Genomic DNA, 11,889 nt, shown 5'->3' on the forward strand with positions numbered 1-11,889 from the left:
GAATACTCTCTGGTTCTATACCATGATCTATAGAGTGAATGGGTGTCAGAATTTGTTTACTGGAGCAACATGTAAATCATATAAACACAAAGTAGCATAAAATGTTCATTGTCAATTTCATTATACCGTCATTATGACAATTCGACAGACTCTTTCCCCGTCTCGTCTACATGTTTATAGGTTTATACTTGTTACTTTGTCGCCCCCTAGTGACAACTTGCAACATAATTTTTTTAAGAACCAAACACATAACCAGCAATATTGTGATTTATATAAATAGTTTACAGAACCTGTGTAAATATTTAATAATACTTGTAATAATACAAATTAATTTTAAGACCATAATGATAAGATAATGCAAGCCATGCTGGTGCATGATATTAGTGTTGACATCCACCAAAATAATGGAATTCGGAGGCATGTCCAAAAGCGCATGCGCAGTGCAGTCCCACGCCATCAGGAAACGAATCAAACAAGCGCGAGGATCGTTTGGAGTAAGGGAGTGATATTGAAAATGCATCTTACCGTAATGTTTGGACACAAATTCATTTTTCAACGAAGCTAGAATTTGTGCTAAGTTGAAAACTGACAAAAAATATTGAGCACAGCGATTTCAGCAAGATGGCCAATGCACGCTAGCGAACCTTGTCCTGTTCTGTTTTGTTATCATGCAGTGCAAATGATTTTATGTTTATTTGGTAAATAAATCAATTTGGTTATCGCTTCCCTGTCCCGATTACCTTATATTATTTCTAATTCCGAGCAGCATGGATTCTGCATGGACGGCTCTTGATGTGGTAACTCAGACTATGCTTCAAAAAGCAATTTTCGGTATGCAAACTTTGCCTGACTTTCTCTGATAGTTCATTAAAATGCACTGGCACGATTTTGAAGAAGCGTACCATGTGCTTAGGTCTGCAGGCTAAGAATTTTAAAACAACTAAATTCTTTATTTGACACCACTTCTTCACAGATCCCAAGACAGTTGATTTGGAGAAGCTGTCCAACGCCATTGTAGAACAGTCACTTAAAGACCTCTCATTCTGTAAAGATGCTGGCCGCATGTGTTATGCTGTAGTTCAGGTAAGTATTTCTTTTGTTGCTTATTAACTTGTGACCTCGTGAAAACATAAGCTGTTTCTCATGAACCTGTTGTTGTTGTTGTTGCAGCTGCTGTTGTTTGCAAAAACACACAGTATGAAATCAGCCTCTGTGGAAACCCTTTTTCATTATTATTAAATGGTGAATAATCCTTTGCACTACTGTAAATAGGCAGAAGCTCAGAAAGCTGCAACCAGTGTATTCAGGCGAAATCTGTTGACACGTCTACAGCAAGAGTTCACTGCCAGAGAGGAGACTCGAAACCGTTCGTTGCAGGAGTGGGTGTGTTTGGTCACATTTATCTGCAGCATATTTGATTACATCAAGGTAAAATATCTCACTTGCAAGTAGTATTTTCTTTTTCCTCTACAAGGTTTTAGACTTACTTATATGATGTTTTATTTTTAGGTGAACAATGCTCCTCTTGTGGCCCTTGTGGATCCTGTATATGACTGCCTGTATAGGTTGGCTCAGCCAGATGCCCTGATGAATGAGGAAGAGGTAAGATGTATTTCAGAATCGGCACATAAATATTTGAAAGTAAATTTTTTGTCAAATATGTTTTTATTAAAAGGAAATTTTTGAACATTGTACATTTCTTTTTCGGGGTACATTTTTTTTCCTTTTAAGAAGAGCAAAAACAAAAGGAGAACAAAACAACACTTAATACATACACATAAAACCCTCCTTAGACCCAACCCCCCCCCCCCCCCCTCCCATCTATTCTGCTCAGTGCATAATATGAAATAAAACAGGTAGCAAAGGAAAGTACTCATTTAATAGGACAAAGTGAAAGAAAAAAAAGAAATGAAAACACTAGTGGACAACTAGCCACATAGTGTCCACATTATGGGATATTTGTCAGGTAGTGGACGAGGGGCAGCCAGACCTTGTCAAATTGTGACTCTCATCCAGGTGGAATCTTATTTTTTCAAAGTGAAGAGTGTTTGTCATTTCTGTGAGCCACAGCTTAAATGTAGGAACTTCCTTTTTCTTCCAAAAAATCAGTATTGATTTTTTGGCTGTGATCAGACCATAGGAGAGAAGTTGGCGCTGTGCTCTTGTCAATTCTGGTACAGAATCTGAAACTCCCAGTATGATCGACATAGGGTTAGGTTCAACACGGGTACCAAAAATTTCGGAGAACGCTTTAAATATTTCTGTCCAGTATTTCTCCAGCTTTGGGCAGAGAACAAAACTATGGAGGTGAGTTGCCTCATCTATGTTGCATTTATCACATTGTGGGGAAACATTTGGAAAGAGCTTATGGAGCTTTGATTTGGTGTAGTGAAGTCTGTGCAGAACTCGAAACTGAATGAGGCAGTGCCTTGAGTTAATGGAGCAAGTGTTAATTTCGTCAAGGCTCTGCTGCCAGGTCACATCGGGAATCTGCGTTCCAAACTCATTTTCCCATGCAGTTTTAATTGCAGACATAGAAGGAGGTTGGAGGGATAGTAGTGACTCATAAAAGTGTGACACTTTCCTGTTGGAAACCGTATTTTGAAGGAAGCACCTATCTAGGAGTGAGGGGGAAGCACTTACATACGAAGGTAGGTGGGTGCGTACATAGTCTCTGATTTGCATAAACCTAAAGAGGTTGTTCCGAGGGAGTTGAAATTTATCGCATAGCTGGGAGAATGAAGCAAAGGTTCTGTTCAGGTAAAGGTCACCGATTGTGCAAATACCCAAGTCTTTCCACTGCGAGAATACATTATCTAGTTGGGACGGCCGGAATGAAGGATTCCCAGAGGTTGGGAGCAGAAAAGAGAGCTGACTGATCCCAAAGTGTGCCCTAATTTGCTTCCAAATTCTAATTGTACTATGTATAGTGATGCTTCCACGGTAGACACTTGTATCTAGAGCCACTGGAGACAGGACAACCGCACCCAAACTGTATGGGTAGCAATGCTGCCGTTCCATTTGAAGCCAGCGGGGGGATTCGGCCAAGTTATCTAACCACAACGAAATTATTCTCATATTAGAGGCCCAGTAATAGAAACAGAGGTTAGGCCCAAGCCCACCAGCTTGTTTCGGTTTACAAAGGTGAGCCTTTTTAATTCTGTGACTTTTATAATCCCAAATAAAGGAGTGAATAATTGAATCAAGACTCTTAAAAAAGGACTTGGGCAAAAACACTGGAAGGCATAGAAAGAGGTACAGCAGTTGAGGAAGGAATATCATTTTAATTGTATTGATCCTCCCAATCAATGAAATAGGGAGTGACCTCCAGAATTGAATGTTAGTTTTCAGTTTGGCCACAAGAGGGGGGTAATTGGCTCGGAAAAGTGATGAGAATTCTTTAGTGATTTGAATCCCAAGATAAGTGAAAGTCTGAGATGAAATTTTAAATGGTAAATGTTGTATCAGGGATAGATCCTTTAAGCCAACAGGCATCAACTCACTTTTAGTCCAGTTGATCCTGTAACCAAAAAATGACCCAAAATAGTTAATTTTGTCCAAAAGAGCAGGAAGGCTTAATTGAGGCTGAGTAATAAACAAGAGTACGTCGTCTGCAAATAATGAATTTTTTTCAGTTGTATCTATAATATTAAGGCCGTGGATACTTGGATCGGTGCGAACTGATTCAGCGAGGGGCTCAATGGCCAACGCGAACAGGAAGGGAGAAAGGGGGCACCCCTGTCTGGTGCCCCTAAATAAGCAGAAATGTGAGGACAGCATTCCATTGGTTAAAATTTGGGCCCTGGGATTTCTGTACAGGAGTTTAATCCAGGCAATAAATGTGTCTCCTAATTTAAATTTGCACAGCACATTGAATAGGTAAGACCACTCTACCTGGTCAAACGCCTTCTCTGCATCAAGAGAGACGACCACAAGGTCGCTGGTGCTGGACTTATTATGATACATAATGTTGAAAAGACGTCTAAGGTTTGAGAAAGAATTTCTGCCACGGACAAACCCTGTCTGGTCAGGATGAACAAGCGTGCTCAAATATCTATTAAGTCTGTTTGCTAAGACTTTGGCCAAGATTTTCTGGTCTACATTAAGTAGAGAAATGGGTCTGTATCCTCCAACTTCCTCTGGGTCCTTGCCCTTTTTGGGAATAAGTGTTATAACTGCCTCGCTGAGCGTTGGTGGCAAAGACCCAGTTTCAAAGGAATGAGATAACATTTTAAGCATATACGGTGTAAGCATGTTGCCAAATGTTTTATACAATTCACAAGGAAGACCATCAGGCCCTGGGGTTTTGCCTCCTTTTAAAGTTTTAATTGTCTCTTTTAACTCACCCAGAGTGATGTCTCCATCCAAGAAAGTCTGATCCTCTTGTGTAAGAGAAGGGAGGTTAATACTGTCAAGAAAGGCTGCTATACAATGGGGTTCTGCATTAGTTTTGGAGGAATAGAGTGCTTCATAGAATTCTTTAAAACGATTATTAATATCTTTCACTGAAATGAGACAGTCTCCATCTTTTGTTTTGACTTTATGGATTGTGCGATCATTCTCCAGTTTACGCAATTTGTGGTTTCTCCCCAAATTCAAAATGTTTTTGTTTTAGGTAGAGAAATGATTTTGAAATCTTTGCCGAGGCAATCTGATTGTATTGGAGCCTCAACTGCAAAATATGTTTATATTTATCCAGAGAGGGATGGCTTGCATTTTCTTTATCTAACAGATTAATTTGATCTTCTAGTTCTAGAAGCTTAGCTTTATTCAGCTTGTTTCTGCGGCCCATGTAGGAAATTATACAGCCCCTAAGATACGCTTTTAGAGTCTCCCACAATAAACTTGGGGAGGTCTCGGCAGTATCATTAGTTTCAAAAAATATTTCCAATTGCATGCGCAAGTATTCAGAAAATTTAGGGTCGTTAACAAGTTGAGGGTCCATTCTCCATAGTGGCCGAGAGGAGTGTACACCACTAAGATACAGCGTAAATGTGAGAGGACTGTGGTCAGAGATCAATATATCGCAATACTTTGGATTATGAATATGAGATAAAAGCTTTGAGTCTACCAAAAAATAGTCAATGCGGGTATAAACATTGTGTACATGCGAATGAAAAGAGTAATCTCTCTCTGTGGGATGGAATAGTCTCCACACATCAGTTAGGTTAGAGTTATTTATGTATGCTTTTAGGAAGTCTCTTGTGTTAGAGTGTGGGGCCCCTTTCTTAGAGGAACTGTCCAAATATGGGTCAAGAGTACAATTTAAGTCACCCCCAATAATGAGATTAGTTTGCGAGATATCCGTTAATAGAGAGAACACCTTCTTAAAGAAAGCTGGACTATCAAAGTTAGGACCATAAAGATTCACCAGAGTTATATGGTTGGTGTAAATCACCCCAGTGACAATAAGATAGCGACCCTCCACATCAGTTTTGGTTGAAAGGTGTCTAAATGGAACCCCTTTACGAATTAAAATGGATACACCCCTGGCCTTAGCAGAAAAGGTTGAGTGATAACTTTGACCGATCCATTTAGTCCTCAACCTAGTTTGGGAGTTATTTTTAAGGTGGGTTTCTTGAAGGAACATAATGTCAGAGGACAAGGATTTCAAATGGGCAAGCACTTTACCCCTCTTCACTGGGTGGTTCAGCCCTTTCACATTCCAGGTGGTATAAGTTAGGCCTCCCTGTCCACTACCTTGAATTACACCACTGTCCTGTATTGGAGAAAGAAAACTTGGCAGAATCTTAGAGTTTCCAGTGCAACACAAAGATGATTTATTATAGAGCAGAATACCCACCCTCCCAATACAAACATAAAGCCCCACATTGTCTGGCCGCAGCTAAAACTGGATGCACGGCACGACTCCATAAGGGATATATAGAACACTAGAACAAAAGGAAAAAAGATAACCACAAGGAAAAAAGGAAAAAAGAAAAAAAGAAAAAAAAAGGAATTAAACAAAGATGATAGAGTTAATAACACAAGGTGTAAAACCTCCCTATAGTATATGGTTAACCTAGTGTCAACCTTGGAAAATATACTGTGTAGGTAACTCCGCTGTCATTGAAGTTTACTGAAGTAAAACAAGCAAGCCCACATCAACAAAGAATATATCCAAACAGCCCAAAATGTACCTAGTGAAAAGGTCCATATAAGAAATAAATGAATAAATAAAAACATAAAAAGGGACTTTACAGTTCCATCAAACTGTGGGCATATTAAGCTTTTCTTTTTTTTTCTTACAGTGTAAAGCAAAGAGTTCAAAATCGCCAAGTGTCTAAAATAAAATATTAGCAGGATCTTGCCAGAGCAAAACAATCTTGAAAATAAACATAATACTGCAGTCGCAGTAGGAGAGATCAAAATAGGGTCTTGTGAACTGCACCAACGTTTTCTCCTTATAACGTTAGTTAAGATTAGTGGTTATTCAGTTCGTCAGGAGAGAAACGTGAAAACAAGGATCACTTACACCAAATAGATTGAGTCACTCCGTCCAGTTATCCAAGCTAACGTTACTCAAGTGGCAGCGGCTCCAAAGTGCTGCTCCGCAAACTCATTTGCTCTCTCTGGGTCCGTGAAAAAGTGTTCCATGCCGTTGAGCGTGACTCGCAGCTTCGCGAGGTATTGCATGCCAAACCTCACTCCCGGTTTATCCTTCAGCAGCTCTCTGGCTCTTTTGAACAGGGCACGCTGTTTCACGACTGCAGGGGGATAATCCGGAAATATCAGGACCCTTTGACCGCAGTAATTGATCCGCTGCATCTCGGCCGCCTTTCGTAGTATTTCTTCCACATCACGAGTGTAGTGCATTTTAAGAATGAAGGGACGAGGCAGCTTGTCGTCACCAGGCCGGGGCCCATGCACTCTGTGGCATCTGTCGATAAGCGGAGGTGCCGCAAGCGATGGTGCGTCTTTCAAAAGTTGTGCTACAAAATCTCTGGGTTTCTCACCCGCTTCAGCCCCCTCCTTTACATACAGGATCCGCAGGTTGTCTCTCCTACTGTGCCCTTCCAGGTCGGTGCATTTGTCGGAGAGTTTGTCCACAACTTTATTCAGACGTCCAACGTCCCGCTCCAGCTTAGTGATCGTGTCAGCGGCACTGGACGTGTTGCGCTCCAGATCCAATAACTTAGTAGCGTGCTCGCTTGAAGTAGCTTTAACAGCTAAAATTGCGGTGTTGGTTTCGTTTTTGAGAGCTGTTAATTCGCCCCTGATGGTGGTTGAGAGTTGATCAATTCTTGTGTCAATTATGTCCACAATCTCTGTTTTTAGTGAGCGTAGTTCGGCATGGAGGGAAGCAATAGCCTGCAGCACTGTGGAGTTTCCGGAGTTTGGAGCGTCTCCGCCCGTGGGCTCCACCTCAGGCGTTGACGAGGCTGCAGGGCCTGGTTCAGTATGGCAGGCACCCCTTGGCATGGTCGTAGTTAACGGTCTAATCAAACATAACGGCAAGAAGTGGTCGTGTAGTAATCTATTACAGTTCTTATATCGTTTGTAGGCTGCTTATTCCATCCCAGACAGGTTTTTTTTAAAGTTCGACTGCGGGAGCACCGTAACTCGCGTCTTACTCGGGCATGGGTGAACCGGAAGTCCTGAAAGTAAATTTTAACTTTGGGAAAATTTTTTGAATGTCTGCTGCATTGAAACCATAGCCTTGTTTCAAATTTATGTTGTCAAATGCTTGATAGCCTTTACACTATAGGTTGTAATAATGTCAGAGGACAAACTTCTGTTAGCTTTGTGCTTGTAAAATAATTTAGTGTAATATTGTACATGTGAAATGAGGAGTAAATCAAAATTTAAATGATTCATAAAACTGTAGGGGAAAAATACCCAGATGGTTTCTGCAGAGATTCTGAAGTGTGCATCCAATAGATGCTTTGCTATTTCATTACCATGGGACTAGTGTTGTTACGATACTGGAATTTCTAACTTCGATACGATACCTTGAAAAATATCGATATTCGATACTATTTTCGATACCACAGAGAAAAAAACTGCCACAATATTAATTAAAAATTTCTTTTTTAATTTAAAGATAAATATAGTCTAGAACATGACAATGATGTATATGCATATGTACACTGCTACAGCCCTGTTCAGCTTCTTAGCTTCATTTGAGTTTGAGCTTCAAACTTTATTTGCTGTTCAAATACAACTGGTAGTGTAGGTCGTAAACTTTTTCTTTTTCTTTTTAGACCACACAATTAACTAAACTATCTAACTAATCTTAGAACTTAAGTTAATGGTAAAAGATATTTGTTAGTTAACATGAATAAACAATAAAAAATACTTTCAAAACATTTATTAATCTTAGTTAAAAAGTAATTTACTCTATGATGTACTAATACATTAACCAATTAAAATCCAAAGTTATATCTGTTAATATTTTTTATTGGACCGTGCTAACATGATCCGTTGTATTTTCATTACCTACCGTTATCAAAGATTCAAATATTCTGTAACAAATGCATTGCTCGTTCATAAATGCTGGTTAATAAATTAACATTATTTGACGAACAGATTTTAATGCCGGATTCATAATCAACGATCCATGCAAGCAAACATGCGTGCATCACACACGAAAACAATGCTCAGTTGCTCACTGGATAGACATTAAGACAAATCACAGAATCTAAGTAATGTTTTTTTTTTTTTTTTTAATAAAGTTAAACAAGCACAGTTAATTTACATTTGACCGCAGTTAAAGTATTTACTCGTCTAAGATTCCTCAATCTGTTTATATTAACGAACTACGGTTAAAAAAAAAAAAAAAAAACGGGACAACACTTATATCAGCAACAATAATAGGCAATCTTATTTAATGATTCAGTAATGTTAAAATGAGCACAGTTCTTCTTTATATAGATACGGATGTCTGTCTTTCAGGTGCTTTGCGAAATTAGTTTTGTTAGCGCCTTTTGTTACCACTGCTCTGTAGCAACTCTTACATATTGGCTTGCTTGTGTACTTCGGCTTTCCATGTTCGTTTGTTTCATATCCGAAATATTTCCAGATAACACTGCTGCTGTGCTCTTTATCAAACAAAGCCAGTCGCGGGGTGCCGCGCTCTCCTTTCTATTCGCTTCACTTGAATGAGACGAGACAGGCACCGCGGTCACGTGTGGTGTTTGTAAACTTGCCTTTGTGTAGAAGTGAAAGTGACAGCTCGGCTAGTATCGATACTTCGGGAAATTAGTATTGGTATCGTTCGGATATTTCAGTATCGATATTTATCGAAATATTGATGAGCAGAAGAGACTTATTTTTTGACTGGTAGTGTAGCTGTGACATCTCCAGACTGCAAATTGAGGCAAAAGTCTGTACAGAAACAATGTAGTACATTCCAGCCTTTAACAATACACAGTGAGCACTTTCTTCTGATTCCTCACTCAGCACTCATTTAAACATACAATGAAGTGCTTATTGTGAATAGAGAGGCAGAGTAACATCACTGTAAATAATGACAAAATACAGTTCATATTGCCATGTTGTACTTTATCATGCCGGTTTTCTGCTAAAATTGATGAACTGACAATAGATAAGCCTAATCGATTACATTATTAAAGGAGAAGTTCACTTCCAGAACAAAGATTTACAGATGTTCATGTCTTTCTTTCTTCTGTCGTAAAGAAATTATGTTTTTTGAGGAAAACATTTTAGGATTTATCTCCATATAGAGGACTTCTATGGTGCCCACGAGTTTGAACTTCCAAAATGCAGTTTAAATGCAGCTTCAAAAGGCTCTAAACAATTCCACCCGAAGAAGAAGGGTCTTAACTAGCGAAATTATTGGTTATTTTCTAAAATTTACAATTTATATGTTATTTAACTTCAAATGTTCATCTTGTCTAGCTCTGCGTGTATTCTGTGTATTCTGGTTCAAAAGAAATTCCCATCTCATTTTCTCCTCCAAATTCAAAATCACCCAACGTCCAACCGTCCTCGCTGCAGAGGTACCGACCCAGTCTTTACAAAGTGAACGTGCAAAGAAGATCAAACGCCCTTTACAAAAAAAGGTAAAACAGCGATTCAGTTTTTCAACCAAACCTAACTCTCTTGAACCAGAATAGTACGCAGAGCTAGACAAGATAAGCATTTGAGGTTAAAAAGTATATAAAGTGTCAATTTTAGAAATTAACAGATCGTTTCACTTTAGAAGACCCTTTTTCCTCAGCTGGGATTGTTTAGAGCCCTTTGAAGCTGCATTTAAACTGCATTTTGGAAGTTCAAACTCGCGGGCACCATAGAAGTCTACTATATGGAGAGAAATCCTGAAATGTTTTCCTCAAAAAAACATAATTTCTTTATGACTGAAGAAAGAAGGACATGAACATCTTGGAAGACAAGGGGGCAAGTAAATTTTTGTTCTGGAAGTGAACTTCTCCTTTAGGTGATTCATTAATAAACAATCACTCATTGATATCCCTATGCAAACGTAGCATGTTCAGATTTTTTTTTTTTACTTTGACAGTACATGATTTCAGAAGCAGTAAATAAAGAAGCATTCACTGTAACAATAAACACAAGAATTTCCTTTGTTTTGTTTTTTAATAGGTGGACTGCCTGGTCGTACAGCTCCATCGTGTTGGTGAGCAGCTAGAGCAAACAAACTCCCAGCGCATGAACCAGCTGTTTTACTTGCTACGGGATGGTTTCCTCCTTCAGGAAGACCTCAGCTCTATGACAAGACTCTTGCTCCTGGAGATCTTGGAGTTCAGGGCCAGTGGTTGGACCCTCACTAACACTGCACACAAGTACTACTACAGTGAAGTAGCTGACTAAGAAGAGAATGATGTTCCGTGTTAGCATTAGGATTTCAAGCGTTCGATGTTCACAGAAGGTCTAAAGAGTACTCCCCAAGAGATAGCACTGTGGAGAATTATGGCAAAGCTTGTGTTCATGCATTTGCATGTGTTGTGTTCAGCGTTTGGGTTTAGCACAGAATGATCAGTTTTGGTGTTGTCTTTTGAAGTCAGCATCATGAATCTGCACTGGATATTGATTTGATGCAATAAGAAAAGCAATCGCTACCAGCTCCAAATCTGTGAGCCACCAGCAGTGTTCTTGAATGGTAGTTGTCTTATGTTTTTTGTTTTCTTTGAGGTTTGACACAGTGTATTTTTACAGTCAAAAGGGTTGTTTTGCAACCTCAGAGGAAGATTGTCTGACCTTTACCTGTGTTGTTAATACAATAGGATTTCATATTGGTTTATAATGACCTACATTGGTAAAGTTTCTATATGGGGCAGTTTCTGTGAAAAATGTTCAGTCATGTTGGCTGCGGTAAGGTTGTTTTACAAAATTTGAGAGCGTTTACATTGTCTTGTTTATATAGTATAATGTCTGCTATTTTGAATTTCATAAATAGAAGTTTTGCTCTCTCTGTCTCTCTTTCTTTTTGCCTACTTATAAGGATTTCGTAAAGCATGTGGTTATAGAATGGAATTGTAGAGAGTAACAGTATAAATGGATATACTAAATTGTAATTTTGTAAATGTATTAAGTTATTAAAAGTAATTTTAAATGGTGCCCAAAAAAAGTGTGACCAACAGACTACCCTAGTTGCTAGATTTATCTAAACAAACTAAAATATCCTAAATATTTCAAATATGCTTAAAATAATAGCTATATAAAATAATATATATATATATAAATTACTATATATACCCTAATTAATATAGAAAAAAATATTTCAAATATAAAATAACTTTTAGGAGTGAAATATTTCACTTAATACACATTACAGAAGTTTATAAGATATAAATATAAAGCTCTGATTTGTATGCAGGTTAAATACTTAGCTCCCAGACGTTATTTTATATTTTGAATATTTTTATTACACAATTAATCAAAGTTACATAATCACAAATTACTTGTCAA

General features: G+C 38.5%; 1 protein-coding gene across 1 annotated transcript; it reads left to right on the plus strand.

Annotated features, from left to right (window-relative positions):
* The first annotated feature begins 455 nt into the window (after positions 1-455).
* Positions 456-11,387, plus strand: mif4gda (MIF4G domain containing a). The gene is made up of 6 exons (XM_073852354.1): positions 456-494; positions 767-831; positions 974-1,083; positions 1,273-1,428; positions 1,510-1,602; positions 10,564-11,387. The coding sequence occupies exons 2-6, from the start codon at positions 768-770 to the stop codon at positions 10,789-10,791; spliced, it is 651 nt and encodes a 216-aa protein (XP_073708455.1). The 5' UTR covers positions 456-494; position 767; the 3' UTR covers positions 10,792-11,387.
* The last annotated feature ends 502 nt before the right edge of the window (positions 11,388-11,889 follow it).

Source organism: Garra rufa, chromosome 12 (assembly GCF_049309525.1).
Source record: "Garra rufa chromosome 12, GarRuf1.0, whole genome shotgun sequence".
NCBI classification, from domain to species: Eukaryota; Metazoa; Chordata; class Actinopteri; order Cypriniformes; family Cyprinidae; genus Garra; species Garra rufa.